General features: G+C 37.4%; 1 protein-coding gene across 2 annotated transcripts in view; it reads left to right on the forward strand.

The window, feature by feature from the left end:
• Positions 1-23,576, forward strand: part of CNST (consortin, connexin sorting protein) — a 114,074-nt gene that overhangs the window by 52,521 nt on the left and 37,977 nt on the right. For both annotated transcript variants that reach the window (XM_046678334.1, XM_046678335.1), the window contains exon 3: positions 21,025-21,230. In XM_046678334.1, the coding sequence (XP_046534290.1) occupies positions 21,025-21,230 (206 nt within the window). The remainder of the gene's footprint in view (positions 1-21,024; positions 21,231-23,576) is intronic.

Here is a 23,576-nt window from a genome sequence, read left to right on the forward strand (position 1 = left end):
AGGATAGGCATTCCATAGAGACAGAAGTAGATTAGTGGCTGCCTAGGGCTGGGGAAGTTGGGGGAAATGGAGGAAGTGGGGATGACAGCTAAGGAGTGCAGGTTTCTTTTTCGGGTAATGAAAACATTCTAAACTTGGTTGTGGTGATGGTTGCAACAACACTGAATATACTAAAGCCATTGAACTGTATGTACACTTTAAATGGGTGAATTGTATGTTATGTGAATTATAGTAAAACTAACTGTTAAAAAAAAAAGCAGATGGCGTGGTAGTTGGTTTGGTGATATGTAGAAGCAGTTGGGATATAGTCCTTGTCTCTACAAAATTTAAAGATTACTACTGTAACAGAATTTGATGTAACATAATTGGCTGTAAACTTTACGATGAAATGCCATTCAGTGTGTTTCTCTGTGTTTAACTTTACTGAACGTTCAGAGTTAGCTCCTGGCTTTCTAAATCTTCCTTTCTCATATGAGTCCACCAATGCAAAGAGAATCTCAGATGTCAGTAGTTTTTAAAGAATTATAGAATATTGATGGAGGGGATCCCTTTAAGGACACTTTAGCAATTTGGTTTCCTTTGGATATTTAGGTTCTCCCCCTTCTTCCACAAAACAGATACTATTTTTAAGTTTTGAGCTTAAATATATACCTTTGCATTTGTTAGAGAAACAAAATATGTACATTTTGAGACTTACAAGAAAATCATATACTTTATGTAAGTTTACATAAAATTTGAGAATTTTATTTATCTTTATCCTGGAGAACCAATGAGTATTTTATATATCATAGATGATGAATTCAGTGTGCTTGGAATGAACTGGAAACTATGGTAAAATTTAGCCATTTTGACATTATAAAGTTAGTGTATTCTAATGGACAAACAACATATTAATTGTATTTGAATCTTTTGTGCTTGAGTTGTCTGTAGATCTGGATAAGAAGTTTAAAAATTAGCATAATTGCATGCTTAGGAAAATCACTTGCATATTTTTAGTTTTAAATAAAATCTATTAAAGTGTAAAGTATCTAATCAAACTTCTAAGAGGAAATTTAGGGAATCCAAACATTGGTGCTAGTTTACATATTATACATAATTGAGAGTGTGAATCCCAGCAATATTAGTGTGCACTAACTGGGCCTTTGGTGTGAGTTGAAAACACCTGGGGCAAACTCTAGAAAGGGATGAAACCTGAGGGAATAGCTCTAAGTGCTGTGATAGAAAGGGTCTAACTGCCTGTGGGATTACCTGTTTTACAACCTAAGGCTCAATGGACAGGGAGACTCGGGCCTTAAACAGCCTATGGGAGCCCTCATGGGCATGCGTTTGTTAAATTTCCTTGAAGTTTCATGTAGTTCATTTCTTGCACTGCTTTTTCAGATCCACTGTGTATCTATAAATATCAAGTTGGGGTACTCAGATAAGTGTGTATCCTAAGTGAGCCTTTTATGTGAAAGGAGAAAATAAATAATGGACTTTGAATTCAAGACAGTCTGGCTGGAGGCAGAATGCTTAAATACTAAGGTAGGCTTATGGATCTAGACAGTGGTTCAGTGAGGCTCATTAAAATTTCTAATGAATAATTAGAGCTCTGCTTAAGAGCTCAGCAAAGCAAATAAGCTGTAAAAAGGGCTGCTCCTTCCACTCAAGAAAAGTGCCCTTTGTGACATCTACTTGAGAAGAAAATATGACCATTCTTTTGAAGGTTTATGTGTTGCTATCCTTTAGAGTCTGCTATGGTGGCATATTTCTGCTAAAACCCTTAAAACATAGGTGACTTAGCAAGTGAAAGAAGTGGTCTTTCAGCGTTGTTTGAGTCCTGTCCCTCCAAACTGAAGTATTAACAGTAATTTTCAAGATGCTACCTAAAATAAAATCCAGGAGCTGTTTTTATGTCTTTCCATCCCTGTATTGACATTGAAATCACTTTACCCAACACTCAGTCAAGACAATAGTGCTACCACTTTGAGTATCTACTAAGTACAGGGTGCACATTGTATGTCACTTACTTTAATCCTTAGCCATTAATTTATCAGGAGCCAGATTGAGAGGAGTCATGTCACTTACTTTAGGTCACAGGGCAACTTGCCCGCAGCCTGAGCTTGCTAACCACAGCCCTGTGCTTCTCCCTGTGAAGTAGAGGCTGCCGCCTGAGGGCACAGGAGGAGAATGTGTCATGTGGATCAAATGGTAATTATGCCATAATTACATAAGATATCCTTTTGACCTTAGGTCAGGTCAGAAGGAAGTTGGCTCATTTTCACATTTATCTCACTCATAATACTGGTGTCTAGTGTTGAGGAAAAGTAAGGGATACAGGGATATTTTTCTTTTTACCACTTTAATGTGATTAGCCAATGATTAAAGATATTTAAATGGTGAGCACTCTCCTATTTTCATGGCACTCACTTAGAACCTTAGAGGGAGGAAATGTGGGAGGAAAAAAAGGAGCAAAGCAAAAAGAGTCTAGCATGGGAACTACATAAACCATGTATTAAAATTTGTTTCTGATCCATCTTCCAAAATTATGGCCAAGATATTCATCAGCCTAACCGAGTAAGGTGGTTTGAGGAACTGAGTTATGCAATGGCTCAAAGAATCGTAACGTGAAATCACAGAAATGAAGGCATTTTTTTCTTTTATTATTTTTTTACTGCATTAAATATATATAACATAAATTTGCCATTTTAAGTGTACAGTTCAGTGGCATTAATTGCATTCATAATGTGGTGTAACCATCACCACTTTTTTACATCCAAAATTTTTATCACTCTGAACAGATTCTGTAAGCATTAAGCAATACCTCCCCATCCTTCGTCTCTCAGCCCCTGGTAACCTCTGTTCTAGTTTCTGTCTATATGAATTTGCCTATTCTAGATATTTTATATAAGTGGAATCATACAGTATTTGTCCTTTTGTGACTGGCTTCTTTGACTTAGCATAATGTTTTTAGGGTTCATCCATCTTGCAGCACATATTCCAGTGTAGGTAAATACCACATTTTGAATATCCATTCATCTGTTGATGGATATTTGGGTTGTTGCCACCTTCAGGTAATGTGAATAATGCTGCTGTCAACGTTGACATGCATGTATCTATTTGAGTGCCTACATACCTCAAAATATAGCTATTTTGTGTATATACCTAGCAATGGAATTGCTGTGTCATGTGGTAATTCAATGTTTAACTTTTGAGGAACTGCCAAACTGTTTTCCACAGCAGTTCCACCATTTTAAGTTCCCATCAGCAATGCACAAGGGTTCCAGTTTCTCTATACCTTCACTACTTATTTTCTGTTTTTCTGATCATAGCCATTATTTTGGGTCAATCTCAGCCTATCCATATCTGCTAGAAATGCCTGGGAGCACTCACCTCGGCCTCTACTACTTGAGGCAAACTCCCACAGACATTTCACCAAAGGGAGCCAATGTTGTAGCTGGACCAGCCCTCGTGGTTCTTGTTATGGTTGCAAGATACCTCAGCAACAACCATCAGTGAACTTTGAAAAAACAAGATTTATTACTCAGAGGTCCTGGAGGATACAGGGCATCTCTAGGGCCACACAGTGAGGTCCCCAGTAGAGGGAGAGAGTAGACTTGGAGTTCTGCCTTTCTTGGGGTTGACGTTGGAGTGCCTAGAGTTTTGAGAGTTCACTGTTTATTGGTGAATTTAAAACAAAAGAGTGTGAATTAAAGTTCAGGAAGGGAAAAGCAAGTAGTCGATCAGTTTTCTATGTCAACCAGGGTTTTCTAAAAAGGGGATCTTCGTGGGTGGGGTGGCCTAGCTGGCAATGTGTTTATTTGAGATGGATGTCTTTAAAGAGAACACCTTGTCAATCAGAAACTTAATGTCAGGCACTTACATTATAATCAAAAAAGCTAATTGTCAGGCACTTACACTACAGCCATCGTAATGGGTATAAACTCATATCTCATTGTGGGTTTCATTTGCATTTCCCTTATGACTAGTAATGTTGAGCATCGTTTCATGTGCTTATTGGTCATTTGTATATCTTCTTTAGAAATATGTCTATTCAAGTCCTTTGCCCATTTTTGAATTGGGTTGTTTGTTTTGTTGTTTAGTTGTAGGAGTTCTTTATATATTTTGGCTATTACTTCCTTGTCAGATATATGATTTGCAAACACTTTCTTCCATTCTGAGTTGTCTTTTCACTCACATGATAGTGTCCTATGAAGCAAAATATTTTTAATTTAAATGAAGTCCAATTTATCTAATTTTTTTGTTTTATTGACTGTGCTTTTGATGTCATATCCAAGAAATCATTTGCCAATCCAAAATCAAGAAAATCAAGAAGATATTCTCCAATGTTTTCTTCTAAGAGTTTTATACTTTCAGCTCTTACATTTAAGTTTTTGATCCATTTTGAGTGAATTTTTGTATATGGTGTTAGGTAAGGGTCCAACTTAATTCTTTGCCATGAAGATATCCAGTTTTCCCATTACCATTTGTTAAGAAGACTGTTTTTTTCCCCGTATTGAATGGCTTTGGCACCCTTGTCAAAAATGAATTAGCCGTAGATGTGAGAGTTTATTTTTGGGTTCTCAATTCTATTCCATTGGTCTGTAATATGTCTATCCTTATGCCAGTACCACACTGTGTTATTACTGTAGCTTTGTAATGAATTTTGAAATCTGGAAGTAGGAGTCCTCCAACTTTGTTCCTCTTTTTCAAGATTGTTTTTGGCTGTTCTGGGTCCCTTGAAAGTTTCTTCTCTTTCTGCAGAAAACACCATTTGAATTTTGATTGGGATTGCGTTGAATCTATAGATTGTTTGAGTAGAATTGTCATCTTATTATTAATTCTTCTAATCCGTGAGCAGGGGATGTCTCTCCATTTATTTATATCTTCTTTAATTAATTGATTAGTTGATTTATTGTTTTGTAGTTTTCAATACACAAGTCTTGTTCCTCCTTTGTTAAATTTGTTCCTAAGTATTTTATTCTTTCGGATGCTTTTGTAAATGGCATTGTTTTCTTAATTTCCTTTTGCAGTTGTTCATTGCTAGTGTATAGAAAGAGAACTGATTTTTGCATGTTGATTTTTTATCCTGCAACTTTGCTGAATTGATTTATTAGGTCCACTAATTCTTTATGGGTGGATTTTTATCACCTGAGCATAACATGAACTAGGTGGTAGACAGGGAAGAACCTAGAAAAGCCTGTTTGTTGGAGTCCTCTCTGTGTTCTTCTGTTTCTATTTGGCTAAATTAACATTTGTTTTCCATATGCTTGCTTGTTTTCACCTACCTGTGACTTGCTTTCCTTCCCTTCAAAGTCATGACTCTCGCCATCCCCAACATCTTCTTTTGTCTTTAGCTGAAGATGGTATTTAAGGTGAGGGCTTCGGCCATTTTGGTGAGTTACTCCGTTTCCCTGGGTTTCTCTCATGTAATACATGTTATTAAACTTTTGTTTTTCTCCTGTTAATCTATCTCATGTCAATTTAATTCTTAGACCAGCCAGAAGAACCTAGAAGGGAAGAAGAAAATTTTTTTCTCCCCTATAGTGCTTATACAAACATAGATGGTATAGCCTACTACACACCTAGGCTATATGAATCTTACAGGACCACTGTCTATATGCAGTCCATCATTGACCAAGACGTTGTGTGGCATGTGACTGTGCTTTGAATATGTCATCCCATTGCTTTCTGACTTCTGTGGTTTCTGAAGAGGAATTAGCTGTTAATCTTATTGAAGATTCCCTTGTTTGTGATGCTTCTTTCTCTGTGCTTTCAAAATTCTTTGTGTTTGCGTTTTGATAATTTGATTGTAATGTGTCTAAAGGTGGCTTTCTTCAAGTTTATTGTGCTTGGAGTTTGTTGAGCTTCGTGGAAGTTTAGGTTCATGGTTTTCATCAAATTTGGTAAGTTTTCAGCCATTATTTCTTCAAGTATTCTTTACGTCCTTTTAATTCTGTCTTCTCCTTCTGGGACTCCCATGTGTATTGCATAATTTATTGTCACATCATCAAGTTCACCTGGTAATTGTCAAGTTCACTGATTCTTTTTTCTGCTTGCTCAAATCTGCTGTTGAATCCCTCTAGTGAATTTTGCATTTCAATCACTGTATTTTTCAGTTCCAGAAATTTTGTTTCATTTCTGTTTATAATTTCTATCTCTGTATTGATCTTCTCATTTTGTTCATACATTGTTTCCCTAATTTCCTTTAGTTCTGTCCATGTTTTCCTTTAGCTCCTTGAGCATAGTTAAGACAGATGATTTAAATTATTTGTCTAATCTGATGTCTGGGCCTCCTCAGGGATGTTTTCTATCAGTTTATCTCTTTCCTCTGAAAAGGCCATACTTTACTGTTTCTTTTTATCCTTTATGATTTTTTTTGTTGAAAACTGGACGTTTGAATACTATAGTCCCCCCTTTTCTGCAGTTTCCATTACCTACAGTCAACCACTGTCTGAAAATATTAAATGAAAAATTCCAGTAATAAATAATTCATAAGTTTTAAATTGTGCACCATTCTGGGTGGCATGATGAAATCTTGTGCTGTCCTGCCCTGTACCACCCAGAACGCTACGTCACAATGCGTACGTCATTCATCTCATCACATAGGCATTGTATCATCTCACATCATCACAAGAGGGGTGAGTGTGGTACAGTAAGATATTTTGAGAGAGACCACATTCACGTAGCTTTTGTTACAGTATTTTGTTATAATTGTTCTATTTTATTATTAGTTATTGTTAATCTCTTACTGTGCCTAATTTATAAATTAAACTTTATCATAGGTATGTGAGTGTAGGAAAAAACATAGTGTATGTAGGGTTTAGTACTATTCACAGTTTCAGGCGTTCACTGGGGGTCTTGGAATATATCCCTGTGAATAAGGAGGGACTGCTGTACTGTAATGTGGTAACTCTGGAAAGCATTTTCCTCCTTGCTCAAGGTTGGCTGTTCTTGATTATTGAAGTCATGATTTGTGTTCATCGTCCATTCTTTATGGGTTGGCCATGCTTGAGTCATTCCTTAACAGTGTAACTCCGTTGACAGTTTTTCCTCAGCCTTCATTTCTTGCTTGTACTGAGCTTTTAGATCATCCAGTGGCGAAAGCTTAAGGTGTTCACAGGTCTCTTCTAAGCATTCATCCTGTCCTGGGCATATGTGTGGCTTTCTAAATTCCCCAGTATACACAAGTGCTTTTGAGTGCTCAGATTTCCCAAAGAAACACTATCCTTGGCTTTTGCTCCCTAGCTGTAAGTGGTCTATTTTATGCCTTGACTGTAAATATTTTGCCCCATAAATCTGGGGCAAAAATATCTGCGTGTGGCTGCAGATTTTTTGATCACCTGACAGTATTTTCCAGCAATGCGCGTTGCTTTTCTGCTCTGAGTGGCTTCTCAGTTAGGTGAAACAGAGGTGATGAGCACCTTGCATCAGTCTTTCAGGTAGCCCCAGACAGATCAGAATAGACAAACACAGTAATTTGTGAGTAAGATCTGCTCTGCTCCCTTTGGAACCAGAGATCAGTCCCATGCGGGGAGCATGTGCTGCTGCCTTCAAGATTGCTGTTGCGCCAGGAGCAGTGAGGCAAGGCTAAGGGTTTAAAATGCCGCAAAGCTCTCCTGCCAGTGTTACATTGCCTTTTGCTTGATTCAGCATTCACTTTGTTTCTGTATATCTATGCCTATTTTTCCAGAATTCTGATGAAATCGATTTTGGTAGTTCTGGTTGTTTTTCTGATGTTTCTCTGGAAGGTTGGGAGTTTGGAGCCTCCTATTTCATGATTTCGCTTTTGTTACTCAAGGCCTTTTGATTTTAGCATATCTAATAACAAGAACTATGCCCAGAGGCATGGAATTAAATTGAAGAGCTCTGAAGAATACTACTGTTTCACACTTTTGTAAGATATCTTTTAGATAAGGATGCTGTTGATTTAGAAGCATCAACTCATTAATCTTTGAGAAGTGATATTATCTCTGTTTTAGAGATGGAGGGGGAAAAGAGCATAATCATCAAGCCTCATAAGAATGGAGCAGTTGAGATGGAGTTAAAATTCTATGGAGCTCCAGGAAAACAGTTTGCTGGTTACTCAAAAAGTTAAATGTGGAATTATCATTTAACCCAGCAATTCTACTTCTATATACCCAAAATAATTGAAATCAAGGACTCAAATACTTACTTATACACCAATGTTCATAGCAACATTATTCACAGTAGCCAAAAGGTCCTAACAACCCAAATATCTGTCTGCAGACAAATGGAAAAACAAAGTGTGGTGTATATATACAATGAAATGTTATTCAGCCTTAAAAAGAAATGATAATTTGATACATGCTGCAACATGGATGAACCTTGAAGACATTATGCTAAGTGAAATAAGCCAGACACAAAAGGACTAATATTGTATGATTCCACTTACATGAGATACTTAGAAAAGGCAAATTCACGAGACAGAAAGTAGAACAGAGGATTCTGGGGGCTGGAGGAGGAGGAGGGGAATAGGAAGTTAGTGTTTAATGGGTACAGAGTTTCTGTTTGGGGTGGTGAAAAACTTCTGGAAATGGATAGTGGTGATGATTGTACAACATTGTGAATGTAGTTAATCTCACTGAATTGTACACTTCAAAATGGATAAAATATAAGTTTTATGTTATGTATAAAAAATCACCAAAAAAATTCGTAGAGCTCCAAATTCACTATCAGGAACATAGAGAGCTAATTTGATTGCAGCTTGCTATGTTTTGAAACAGAAGTTCTTGAGCATTTATTGAGCATTTACTGTATACCAGCCACTGTGATACGTGCTTTATACGGAATATCTCATTTAATTTTCTCCATAGCCTTATTAAGTACTATGATTTGTCTCAATTTATAGACAAGGAATCTGAAGCACAGAGCGATTAAGTAACTTGCCCAATATTATATTGCTAATAAGTAACACTCTCAGGATTTGATTCCAGATAGTCTGACTTCAGACTGAGCCTAATCATTACACCACGCTATCTCACTTTTGCTGAATTTTAAAGTGTGTTTAAAGGAATTCTGTTTCATATTTGACTTGCCATAATTTGCCACAGAATCATTATCATACATGCCTTTCCTCTGAGTGTGTTGGCAGCTTGCTTCTTCAGAACAATTCCTGCCTGCCAGCCTCAGCAAGAAGAAACATAATCAGAGAAAGGATGGATGGTGCACTCGGAAGGGAAGTGGTGCAGTTTGCTTTGTTTCAGAAATTGTCTCTGAATGCTACTCTAACTTTCCCTCAGATTCTTTTTTGATCCAACCTCGATGTAGTGAAAGGGACCTTCAACACCTGGGTCAAGGAAACTATTTTTGTAAAAGCAGTGAATATAGTTTTGTTTCCTAATATCTTTCTTCCAAAAACTCAATGCTCTTATTTGAAAGAAGACAGGCCATGGAATTGTGGATAAATAGAAGGGCCTCTTGCTTTATTTCTTACCCAAATGTAATTTCTTAGGAGAGTCCATATGATAATAAGGCAGTATCCCCATTTAATACGTGGAGAAATTAAAGATTAAAGAGATTGACTTGCACAGAGTCACAAAACTAGAAAGCAGTCGATTTAGGCTTCAATCCCAGGCAGCCTGACTTCAGAGCCCATGCTCTCAATTAATCTCTTTGACGAATTTCAATTGCCTCATCTGTAATTTCTAATACCCACTTTATAATGTTGTTGTGAGAATCAAGTAACTTAGTGTATGTGGTCTGTACTATACTCTATGATGCATGCTAACATTTAATTAGCTTTTTTCCAGGAAGTATTTGAGTACCTGCTCTGTGTCAGGCACTGCGCTCAGTGCTGAGGTCACAATGGTGAATCATACACCTGCCCTTTAAAAGCTGACCATCCAGGCAGAGGCAACAGCATGAACAAAGGCAGATTGTTTTCTAAAGCCACAAAAACCTGCACATAAGATAGTGTCCTTATACTCTGAGTGATAGTGTACAGTATTTGAAATGTATTAGGGCTTTCAGTAACCTTTCTCCCATCCCCAAACATCCCCTTCAGCTTAGCTTACAGCATCACTTTCATTATTTTACCCTAGATATAAACATTGCTGGTGTATCTACCTAGGCCTTGATGTCGTCTATGTAGCATCATTCCAATCCCTGTTTTGTATGTGACAGCTTTTCATTTGCTTGATTCATTACTACTTAAAGTACCAACTGTGAGATTTTGCCTTTAAATAATCTAGTCACATCGTTTGTCCTGTCACACAGAGAAACAATTGTATCCCTTAGTTATCTTCACAAAAGGCAGATCAAAACTAGATTATTAAAGGAAAATGATATGAATAATGTCACGGTACATTCTTAATGTTTTAAGGTAAAGGATACTACTATATTCTCCTGTGAAATGTCTCTTGATGAGTATCAGAGACAGATTCTAAGTTGAATAAAACAAATATGTGTCAAAACTGACACCAAATTCAGGTAGTGTGATAAACTGAATAAAATCTCTCAATCAAGGTAATTCCTCTAATCTCTGACCCAAGGTAATTACAAATAATTTTGAAAAATGAATAAAGCCTCAATAGGTACATGTAAACTGTGGTGGTCATTTTACTGCTTGATGCCTTGACAGGTGTTTAAGTTAGGGCCTGTGAACTTGACTGTCACCCTATTCATGTCCTTATAAATAGTATCACCAAATTGCCTAATGGGGAGTTTTAACTGTCACTCATTAGACTTTCACAGATGAAGGTAAATACAATTTTTTGTTCCTGTCTAGATGTATAGATTCATATCTGGCAAAAGAAAGCTTCATTTATATTGAAAGAGACTTGGTAGTGAAGGTGAAATTACATGTGGCAGTATGTGTTTTGATTTGGCTTTTCTCCTTTACTGTAGATGTGTCTTTACCAGAAAACTTTTTGTGTATCAGAGGAATTTTAGTACTAACTAATGATATATAATTAGATTTATTTTTTCAAGCAGAACTTTTATGAGACTCGTGACAAACAAAAGGAATGACATCAAAATTATTTCAAAATCCATATGGAAAAATACTGAAGCTCCCATGTTATATTATAAATGCTTTATTAGTGTTACTTTTAAATGTTTTAGTACATTGTAAGGTAAAGGTATCAATTCACGACTTACTAGTCTTTCTGAGTACTCATGGTTGTGCTAATGTTTATTTTCTTTACTATTGTCTTTATTAAAAATAAGTTCAGTCATGTTCAAATGTATAGTATGGTTGAATAATAAACAATTTGGTATTCCAATGTAGTTCTTATAATTCCTGTTATTTACCCTGACATTAGGAATATAAGCTTTATTAGCTTTACTTACACTTTCTTTTGAATGTTTTTCTTCAAAGTGGAAAAAAAAAAGGACTCTCAGAAGTACTTTATGATTTCTGTGACCTTGTGCATTCAAGTGACAGTAAAACCACTTTTCAAGATAAGTTTTGGGAGCACACCTACCTTTTACATGCACTATCTCATTTAATTCCCACAATAATCTTATGAGATAGACAGTGTGGCACCCGTGTTTCAGTGAGGAAAGTGGGGGATGAAGAGATGAAGTAACGTGCCACATGTACAGCTAATAAGTAGTGGAAGCAGGCTGGGAACCTGTGACTGCCCTGGTTTCCATGTCATTCTTCTTCCAACTCTTTGACAATAGAGAATTTTCTCATATGAGTTCTTTATCCTAAGGTCCATTTTAAGCTGTTTAAAAATCCATATAGCTAGAATATGGCTAAATGTTGTTTTCTTATTGAATTTTATATGTGCCTGAGGTAAAACTTTTCCTTGCCATTTATTAACGTGTAACAATTTATATGTTTACTTTCTTTTATTGAGTTAATGATAGGTTACAATCTTGTGTGATTTCAATTGTACATTGTTTGTCATTCGTGTTGTAGGCGCACCACTTCACCCTGTGCCCAACCCCCACCCCACCTTTCCCCTGGTAGCCACTAATCTGTTCTCTTTGTCCACGTTTTTAAATTCCTCGTATCAGTGGAGTCATACAGAGATTATCCTTCTCTAACTGGCTTATTTCACATAACATAATTCCCTCAAGGTCCATCCATGTTGTTGCAAATGGGATGAGTTTGTTCTGTTTTGCAGCTGAGTAGTATTCCCTTGTATATATGTACCACATCTTCTTTATCCAATCATCGGTTGATGGGCACTTAGGTGGCTTCCATGTCTTGGCTATTGTAAATAATGCTGCAATGAACATTGGGGTGCACAAGACTTTTGGAATTGCTGACTTCAAGCTCTTTGGATAGATACCCAGTAGTGGAATGGCTGGATCGTATGGTAGTTCTATTTTTAATTTTTTGAGGAATCTCCATACTGTTTTCCATAGTGGCTGCAACAGTTTAAATTCCCACCAGCAGTGTATGAGGGTTCCATTCTCTCCACAACCTCTCCCACGTTTCTTACTATTAGATTTAGATATTTTTGTCATTCTAATGGGTGTAAGGTGATATCTTAGTGTAGTTTTGATTTGCATTTCCCTGATGATCAGCAATGATGAGCATCTTTTCATGTGCCTATTGGCCATCCGTATATCTTCTTTGGAGAAATGTCTGTTCATGTCTCCTGCCCATTTTTTGATCAGGTTGTTTGATTTTTTTGTTGCTGAGTTGTGAGAGTTCTATATATATTATGGATATTAAGCCTTTGTCAGATATATGACTTGCAAATATTTTTTCCCATTTAGTGGGTTGTTTTTTTTGTTTCAATCCTGTTTTCATTTGCCTTGAAGAAGCTCTTTAGTCTGATGAAGTCCCATTTGTTTATTCTTTCTATTGTTTCCCTTGTCTGAGAAGACATGGTGTCCGAAAAGGTCCTTTTAATACTGATGTCAAAGAGTGTACTGCCTACATTTTCTTCTAGAAACCTTATGGTTTCAGGTCTCAGGTTTAGGTCTTTGATCCATTTTGAGTTTATTTTTGTGAATGGTGAAAAAGAATGGTCAATTTTCATTCTTTTACCTGTGGCTTTCCAGTTTTCCCAGCACCATTTACTTTCTTTTCTCCATTGGATGCCCTCAGCTCCTTTGTTGAAGCTAAGCTGTCCATAGATGTGTGGTTTTATTTCTGGGCTTTCAATTCTGTTCCATTGATCTGTGCACCTGTTTTTGTACCAGCACCATGCTGTTTTGATTACTGTAGCTTTATAGTATGTTTTGAAGTCAGGGATTGTGATGCCTCCCGTTTTGTTCTTTTTTCTCAGGATTGCTTTAGCAATTCGGGGTCTTTTGTTGCCCCATATGAATTTTAGGATTCTTTGTTCTAATTCTGTAAAGAATGTCCTTGGGATTCTGATTGGGATGGCGTTGAATCTGTAGATTGCTTTAGGTAGAATGGACATTTTAACTATGTTTATTCTTCCAATCCATGTACATGGAATGTCTTTCCATCTCCCTATGTCGTCATCCAATTCTCTCAGAAAGGCCTTGTAATTTTCATTATATAGGTCCTTCACTTCCTTAGTTAAATTTACCCGAGATATTTTATTCTTTTTGTTGCGATTGTGAATGGTATTGTGTTCTTGAGTTCTTTTTCTGTTAGCTCGTTATTAGAATATAGAAATGCTACTGATTTATGCAAATGATTTTATACCCTGCAACTTTGCTGTAGTTGTTGATTACTTCTAGGAGTTTTCCAATGGATTCTTTGAGGTTTTCTATATATAAGATAATGTCGTCTGCAAACAGCGAGAGTTTCACTTCTTCCCTCCCTGTTTGGATTCGTTTTATTCCTTTTTCTTGCCTGATTGCTCTGGCCAGGACCTCCAGTACTATGTTAAATAAGAGTGATGATAGAGGGCATCCTTGTCTCATTCCTCTTTTCAGGGGGATGGCACTCAGTTTTTGCCCATTGAGTATGCTGTTGGCTGAGGGTTTGTCATATATGACCTTTATTATGTTGAGGTCGTTCCCTTCTTTGCCCATTTTGTTCAGAGTTTTTATCATAAGTGGCTGTTGGATCTTGTTAAATGCTTTCTCTGCATCTATTGAGATGATCATGTGGTTTTTATTCCTCAGTTTGTTGATGTGGTGTATCACGTCGATTGATTTGTGGATGTTGACCCATCCCTGTGTCCCTGGTATGAATCCCAGTTGATCATGATGTATGATCCTTTTGATGAATTGCTGAATTCTGGTGGCCAAAGTTTTGTTTAGAATTTTTGCATCTATGTTCATCAGTGATATTGGCCTATTGTTCTCTTTTTTCATAGTGTCCTTGTCAGGCTTTGGTATCAGCGTGATGTTGGCCTCATAGAATGTGTTAAGAAGTGTTCCATCCTCCCTAATTTTTTGGAATAGCTTGAAAAGGATAGGTATTAAATCCTCTCTGAAAGTTTGGTAGAATTCCCCAGGGAAGCCATCTGGTCCTCGGGTTTTATTCTTTGGGATGTTTTTGATTGCTGTTTCAATCTCTTTCCTTGTGATTGGTCTGTTCAAATTGTCTGCTACTTCTTGAGTGAGCTTTGGGAGATTGTAGGAGTCCAAGAATTTATCCATTTCCTCTAGGTTATCCATTCTGTTAGCATAGAGTTTTTCGTAGTATTCTCTTATAATCTCTTGTATTTCTGCAGAGACTGTTGCTATTTCTCTTCTTTCATTTCTGATTTTGTTTATTTGAGCTTTCTCCCTTTTTTCTTTGTAAGTCTGGATAGGGGTTTTCGTTTCAATAGTATTTATTTCTTCTCTGATTTTTATTATTTCTCTCCTTCTCCTGACTTTGGGCTTTATTTGTTCTTCTTTCTCTAGTTCAGTTGGGTGTAGTTTAAGATTGCTTATTTGGGATTTTTCTTGTTTGTTAAGGTGTGCCTGTATTGCGATGAATTTTCCTCTTAATACAGCTTTTGTTTGTTGTATCCTGTATGAATTGGTATGGCATGTTATCATTTTCATTTGTTTCCAGGTATTTTTTGATTTCTTCTTTAATTTCTGCAATGATCCATTGCTTGTTCAGTAGTGTATTCTTTAGTCTCCACATCTCTGTGCCTTTCTCAGCTGTTTTCTTGTAATTCATTTCTAGCCTTATAGCATTAGGATCAGAGAAGATGCTTGTTATTATTTCAATTTTTTTAAATTTGTAGAGGCTTGCCTTGTTTCCCAACATATGGTCTATCCTTGAGAATGTTCCATGTGCACTTGAGAAGAATGTGTATTCTGCTTTTTTAGGATGAAGTGATCTATATATCTCTATTAAGTCCAATTGTTTTAGTTTTTCGTTTAGCTCCACTATTTCTTTGTTGATTTTCTGTCTGGATGATCTGTCCATTGATGTGAGTGGGGTGTGGAGGTCCCCTGCTATTATTGTGTTGTTTTTAACATCTTCCTTTAGGTCTGTTAATGGTTGCTTTATGAACCTTGGTGCTCCTATGTTGGGTGCATAGATATTTATAAGCGTTATTTCTTCTTGATGAAGTGTCCTTTTGATCATTATATATTGTCCCTGTGTGTCTCTCTTTACCTGTCTTATTTTGAAATCCACTTTGTGTGATATAAGAATTGCAACACCTGCTTTTTTTTCCTTGCTATTACCTTGAAGTATTGTCCTCCACCCGTTCACTCTGAGCCTGTATTTGTCCTTGGGGCTGAGGTGTGTTTCCTGGAGGCAACAAATTGTTGGATCTTGTTCTTTAATCCATTTTGCCACTCTGTGTCTTTTTATTGGAGAGTTCAATCCGTTTACATTGACAGTGATTATTGATGCATGTGGACTTAAAGCTGTCAATCTGTTGCTCATTATCTGGCTTTCCTACTTTTCTCTCCCTGTTTGCTTTATACTACCCATTTGATACTGCAGTTTCTTATGCTGGGTTTCTTAGATTTTTCCTGATTTATGTTTTGTGGCTCTGTTCTGTTTTTTTAGTTTAGTGGCTACCCTGAAGTTTGTGTTTAGAATCTCATGTATAATATAGTCTATTCTCTGGTGGTCTCTTACTTACTTGGCCTAGACTAATTTAGTCCCTTTGCTCTTCCCCTCCTAAATTATTATTTTCATTTATTATTCCAACTTGAGTTATGAGTTTATAGTTAGAGTGATAAGATCGTCTTTGCTTTGGTAGTTTCCTTCCCTTTATCCTAATGCTATAGTTGAATATTTGCTATCCTATTCTGGTTCTATTTATCTGTCTCCCTACTCTGTGGTTTGTGACCCTTTTCTTCCTTTTTTTCTTTTTTCAGGTATGAGAGCCTTCTTGAGGATTTCTTGTAGTGGAGGACTTTTGGTTACAAATTCCTTTAACTTTTGTTTGGAAAAGATTTAATTTCTTCCTCATATCTGAAGGATATTCTTGCTGGATAGAGTATTCTTGGCTGAAGATTTTTATCTTTTAAAGCTTTGAATATGTCACTCCATTCTTTCCTAGCTTGTAAGGTTTCTGTAGAGAACTCCACTGAACGTCTGATAGGAGCTCCTTTGTAGGTAATTCTCTTTTGTCTTGCAGCCCTGAGTATTCTTTCTTTGTCATTCATTTTTGCCATTTGTACTACTATATGCCTTGCAGTAGGTCTTTTTACATTCACAAATCTAGGAGATCTGAAAGCTTCCTCTACACACTTTTCTCCCTCAATCCCTAGATTTGGGAAGTTCTCTTCTATAATTTCATTAAGCACACTTTCTGCTCCATTTTCCTTTTCTACGTTCTTGGGAATTCCTATGAGCCTTAAATTCTTTCTCCTCATTGAATCTGCTCTCTCTCTAATACTTTCCTCATTCCTTTTAATCCTTAGTTCTCTTTCTTCCTCTGTCTGGAGCCATTCAGCCTGTCTATCTTCGATTATGCTAATTTGCTCTTGTATGGAGTCTACCAGGGCATTCAGGGAATCCGTATTCTGTTTTATCTGTTCCATTGTGTTTTTCATCTCTAGCAATTCTGTTTGATTCTTCTTTATAATTTCAATCTCTCTTGTGAAGTAACTCCAGAACTCGGCTTGTTTCTCTATCTTTCTCTCTACCTCATTGAGTTTTTTTATTGTAGCTGCTCTGAACTCATTTTCACTTAGTTTACCTATTTCTAAGTCCTTAGGACTTAATTCTGTGTTTTTATTGTTTTCCTTCTGGTCAGGGGCTTTTATAAATTGCTGGATGGTAGAGGAGTGTTTTTTTCGCATGGTGGTAGAATTTGGTTGCAGTTACAGCCTGTCACCACTAGATGGGGGTCGAGTGCCATGCATTGTGAGCTCTCCGCCTTCGGGCAAGATGGCGGCGCCCAGTGCAGTTTGCCGCGGGGGGGGGGGGGGGGGCGCATTTCTCTCGCCCCCCGTTCTGGATTCGATCAGTTCTGTTCTCTGGTCTCCCGTGGCCCAGGGTTTATGGTGTCCCCCTGCACGGAAGCTTTCCCCCATCAGCAGGTTTCCACTGTACTGGCGGCGGAAGTCCTAGAAGATCCCCTGGTTGCGTGGCCCCTCCCCCGCTCCTTCCCAGACCTGCGCGGTGGTCCCGGTTTCTAGGGCAGGGAGCAATGTTCTCTCCTACCTGGTTCCAGCTCCTCCGAGGCGGGCAGCAGGGGCTCTGTCCTCTGTCTTTTGATACTGTAGGTCTCTGAGTCCTGGCATTAGGTTCATTAGCTGAAATTCAGGGGGTTTTTTTTCAGTCCTTTGTTGTACTTTGGAGGGGAGAGAGTCCCGGGTGGGCTCACCCCGCCATTTTGCTCTGCCTCTCCTATATGTTTATTTAAACCATGGTAAAATTATTTTCCTGAAAGCTTGACAGTGTCAGAAACAGAAACCTGCTCTTTGGTTTGGCATGTTGCTTCTTGAATTCTTCTTGCAAGCCCGTTCAGTTATTTTCTTGCCTCAAACTCTAATATGCCGCAGTTTATGCAATCCACAGTTTATGTAAAATATTAACAGTGGTTAAAATAAATATTGAGGGAAGGGGAAGTAGTAAATGCTTGTATTTGTCAGGTAACCTTACCTTCAGTTTTTGAAATAATGAACAACCTTGTTCAGAATGATATTCTACATTTATTTTTTTATTAATTTATATGTTTTGTAATAAAAATTGTATATTTAATGTGTACAACATGATGATTTGATATACATGTACATAGTGAAACGATTACTACAGTCAAGCTAATTAACACATCATCTACTCACAGTTACCATTTTATTGTGGTGAGTGCACCTGAAATTTACTCTCTTAGCATATTTTCTGCGTTCAATAGAGTATTATTAAGTATAGTCGTCATGCCTGTATGTTAGATCTCTAGATTTATTCATTCTCCATAGCAACTTTGTACCTGTTGACCAACATCTCCCCATTTCCCTCTTGTACCGCCAGCCCCTGGTAACCACCATTATGCTCTTTGCTTCTGTGAGTTGGACTTTTTTTTAGATTGCACATATAAATAGGAAATACAGTATTTGTCTTTCTCTGACTAGCTTATTTCACTTAGCGTAATGTCCTTCAGGTTCATCCAAGTTGTCACAAAAGGCAGGATTTCCTTCTTGCTCATGGGTGGATAATATTCCTCTGTGTGTGTGTGTGTGTGTGTGTGTACGCACACGCATGCCATTTATTGAAGAGATTGTCCCTTGCCCATTGTGTATTCCTGGCACCTTGATGATCACTTGGCCATAAATGCATGGATTTATTTCTGTTCTGTTGGTCAGTATGTATTTTTTATGCCAGTACCCTTGCTGTTTTGATTATTATAGCTTTGTATATTTTGAAATTAGGTAGTGTGATTCCTTCAACTTTATTCTTTTTGCTCAAGATTGCCATGGCTATTTGTGGTCTTTTGTGGTTCCATATGAATTTTAGGATTTTTTTTTTCTGTTTCTTTGAAAAATGCCATTGGAATTCTGTTTGGAATTAGATTGAATCTGTATATTGCTGTGGGTAGTATGGACATTTTAACAATATTCTTCCAATCCATGAACATATATCTTTCCATTTATTTGTGTCTTTTTCAATTTCTTTCATCAGTGTTTTATAGTTTTCACTGTACAGCTCTTTCTCCTCCTTGGTTAATTCTTAAGTATTCCATTGCTTTTGATGCTGATTCCATAAACAAATGGGATTGTTTATTTCTTTTTCAGATAGTTTATTGCTAGTGTATAGAAACACAACTGATTTTTGTATGTTGATTATGTATCCTGCAACTATATTGAATTTGTTTATTAAGTCTAACAGTTTTTTGGTGGAGTCATTAGGATTTTCTATTTATAAGATCATATCAATTATAAACAGAAACAATTTAACTTCTTCCTTTCTGAGTTGGATGCTTTTTACTTCTTTTTCTTGCCTGATTGCTCTGGCTAGGACTTTCAGTACTGTATTGAATAGGAGTGGTGGGAGTGGGCACCCTTGTCTTGTTCCTGACCTTAGAGGAAAATCTTTCAACCTTTCACTGTTGAGTATGATGTTAGATGTGGGCTTATGTTGAGGTACATTCCTTCTATACCTAATTTGTTGAGAGTTTTTATCATGAAAGGATATTGAATTTTGTTAAATGCTTTTTCTGCATCTATCATTGGGGTCAGAAAAGGCACTTGATAAGATTTCAGTTGTCTTAAATCTAAAACTTGTATTGTAGCTTAACATATGACCTATCCTGGAGAATATTCTGTGTGTGCTTAATAAGAATGTGCACTCTGGTGCTGTTGGATGGAATGTTTTATATATTTCTCTTAGGTCATTTGGTCTATAGTGTTGTTCAAGTTCAGTTTCCTTTTCATTTTCTGTCTGTATAATCTATCCATAGCTGAAATTGGGTTATTGAAGTCCTCTACTATTATTGGATTGCTGTTTCTTTCTCCTTTCAGGTCTGCTAATGTTTGCTTTATATATTTAGGTGCTGTGATTTGGGTGCATATATATTTACAATTATTATATCCTGTTGGTGAATTCACCCCTTTATCATTATATCATGATCTTTGTCTCTTTTGACAGTTTTTAAGTTAAAATCTATTTTGTCTGATATAAGTGTAGCTACTCCTCTCTTCTGGTTGCCATGTGTGTGGAATATCTTTTTCTATCCCTTCACTTTCAGACTATGTGTATCCCTAAAGCTAAAGTGAGTCTCTTGTAGGCAACATATTGTTGGGTCTTTTTTTTTTTTTTTTTTTTTTGAGGAAGATTAGCCCTGATCTAACATCTGCTGCCAATCCTTCTCTTTTTGCTGAGGAAGACTGGCCCTGAGCTCACATCCATGCCCATCTTCCTCCACTTTATATGTGGGATGCCTACTACAGCATGGCTTCTCAAGCGGTGCCGTGTCCACACCTAGGATCCAAACTGGTGAACCCTGGGCCACCAAAGCAGAATGTGTACACTTAACTGCTGCACCACCAGGCCGGCCCCCTGGGTCTTGTTTTTTTATCCATTTAACCACTCTGTGCCTTTTGATTGGAGAATTTAATCCATTTATACTTAAAGTATTTGTTCATAGGTAAAGATTTACTATTGCTGTTTTGTAAATCGTTTTCTGACTGTTTTATAGTTCCTTTCTTCCTCTCTTACTGTCTTCCTTTGTCATTTGATGCTTTCTTATAATGGTATGTTTTGTGTTTCTTAACCTCTTTTTATTAGAAAAAAAGTTTCTGTGGCCATTAGTTCTAGCATCTGAATTCCTACTGCTCTCCTGGGATCCAGAAGTAGTTCTAAAGTTATCAGATCAGAGTTTAAATAGGAAGGCTTTAACTTCTTTGGCCATTTCATATGATAAGAGTGTTTACTTTCCTGTTCAGTTCTGTTTCATTTTGGGCAAGCCAGGACTTCAAATTACAGCTAATCCATTTTTCCTTTGGGAGAATCAAGTTTTTGGTTAGGTTTTAACCTGTATACATTTCTCTAAATCTCTTTTTATTAATACTCTTAATTATAATTCTGCAAAAACAATTATTTATGTGTATGCTAATAGAGGCAACCAGATGTCAGCACAATCTTAATTTAATCAGGACAGGAACTTAAGGTTTCTAGTGTGTGTTTCATATAATTAGTTTTATTTGAAAATTTTATGGGTGGCAAGCATTACTCTTTTTAGGTGTTCCACCATGATGGAAATTTATCCTAACAGGCATTTTATTTACTTCTTAAAGAACTTTCTTCAGGAGATACCACACCTTTAATGCAAGAACATATAGTAAGTGCAGCCACACGTGCTGTTGGTGACGAAGAGTCTGCTGAAGTAAATCCTAATGATCAAGCAGAAGCCCCGAAGCTAGTTCTGCAGTCTCTGTTCTCACTTATACGAGGCGAAGTTGAGCAGTTGGATTCAAGAGCACTTCCCCTTTGCCTTCATCAGGTACTATGTTTAACCCTTCACTTCCAGCCTCAGTAAAATCCTGGAACTAAGGTTTGTAACAATCTAAAATCCAATGCTCTATAATTGATTGGTGAGCCCAGGAGAAGGTGACCCTGGATCAGTGGCTTGGTGGGAAATTTGGCAGATTACTAACTGGTGGCCACAATTGGCCTTGGATAATCAGTCTGTAGTTCAAACAATTGCTGATTGATTTAATGAATAAGCTGTGTATAAATAAGTCAATGTAGCAAGCACTTAGTAAGCACCAACTAGGTGCCCAAAACTATGCTAGACACTGGGAAAATGAAGATTACTTAAACAGGCATGTCCTTAAGAGAGCCGCTGTGGAATAGGAACAACAGTAATACAGACAAATAATTCTAGAAGACTGTATTAAGGCTAGGGTGGACATATGTTTAAGATTCAGCAAAAACACAAAATGTGTCAGGAAGTCTGTCCTGGAGGCATTAGGGACAAAGAAGGCGACTCTCGAGCCGGGATTTGCAAGATGTCTAGGCACTTACTAGATGAGCAGAGAATCTAGTTCATCTAGATCAGCATCTGCAAAGGATGGCTGAGAGGTTGTTGGAGATGAAGATGGAAAAGAGATGGGAAATGAGATGGACAGCTGGTGACATTAAGGCCTTACTTGTAGAGACTGGGAGTTTTTTATGTATGGGAGCGCCAGAATCAAATCTGAAGTTTAGAAAAGTAACTCTTCTGATGATTGGGAGGGTAAAGTAGGAGATGAAGAGCCTGGAGACTGGGAGGCCATTAAGACAGTGATGGGGAAGCTTTTTTACACAAGAGTTAATCCAGGAAAAATTAGGATATTTATGAGCTGCGTTTTATTTTCCCTTAAAATGAAAATAACTGGTATATGGGAATAGAAAAAGCATGACTTTTTATTTCATTTATTTCTGTTTCATTTTCATTTTTGCAATATGCAGTGAATAATTTTTACTTTTTAAAAAGTAAAATATATAGGGCCAGCCCCATGGCCGATTGGTTAAGTTTGCACGCTCCGCTTTGGCGTCCCAAGGTTTGGATCCTGGGCGCAGACATGGCACCGCTCAGTAGGCCACGTTGAGGCGGCGTCCCACATGCCACAACTAGAAGGACCCACAACTAAAATATACAACTATTTACTGGGGGGATTTGGGGAGAAAAAAGCAGGAAAAAAAAAAGATTGGCAGCAGTTGTTAGCTCAGGTGCCAATCTTTAAAAAAAAAAAAGTAAAACATCTTTTGTCCCAAGGCAGGAAATGTTTATTCTTACAAATGTATATTACCTCCTTTGGGGACTTGAAGAATGCCTTTGAGAAAACGTATACTGCTTTTTGACCTCTAAAGTGTTACTAACTTGCCATAGTTGAGAAGCACCAACACCAAGGCAGCTTTCTAATCTTTCAGCCAGCCTTTTGTACAGTGGGTTGAGTTTGCAAAGGGTATTCACACTTAGTGTTATTTCATTCCCTGGACAATCTAAAGAGGTCACTATTAGCATAATCTGTTTACAAATGAGGAAACTGAGACTCCCTCACAAAGCAAGTTCCTTATAGTTCTGGGGCTGGAATTTGTTTATTCTATTCAATGCATCTGTTTTTGGAACAATGTGGGAGAAATTTGAATTAAGTAATATTATTACATCAATGTCTAATTTCTTGAGGTTGATAATTCAATTGTAAGTTATGTAGGAGAGTATTGCAGTCCTTAGGAAATACATTTGCCAAATATTTAGGAGTGAAGTGACATAATACCTGCAACTTACTTAAGATATTTCAGTGGGAAAAAATATTTGAGAGAGGGGGCCTGGCCTGGTGGTGTGCTGGTTAAGTTCATGCACTCCTCTTCAGCGGACCAGGGTTTGAGCTTTCAGGTCCCCGGTGTGGCCCTTCACACCACTCATCAAACCATGCTGTGGCTGCATCCCACATACAAAATAGAGGAAGACTGGGGGGCTGGCCCCGTGGCCGAGTGGTTAAGTTCGTGTGCTCCGCTGCAGGCGGCCTATTGTTTCGTTGGTTCTAATCCTGGGCGTGGACATGGCACTGCTCATCAAACCACGCTGAGGCAGCATCCCACATGCCACAACTAGAAGGACCCACAACGAAGAATATACAACTATGTACTGGGGGGCTTTGGGGAGAAAAAGGAAAAAAATTTAAAAAAAAATCTTTAAAAAAAAAAAATAGTGGAAGACTGGCACAGCTGCTAGCTCAGGGACAGTCTTCCCCAAGCAAAATGAGGAAGGTTGGCAAAAGATGTTAGCTCAGGGATAATCTTCCTCACCAAAAAAAAAAAAATATATATATATATATATATATATATATATATGTAAGAGAGG

This window comes from Equus quagga, chromosome 12 (assembly GCF_021613505.1).
Source record: "Equus quagga isolate Etosha38 chromosome 12, UCLA_HA_Equagga_1.0, whole genome shotgun sequence".
Classification (NCBI taxonomy): Eukaryota; Metazoa; Chordata; class Mammalia; order Perissodactyla; family Equidae; genus Equus; species Equus quagga.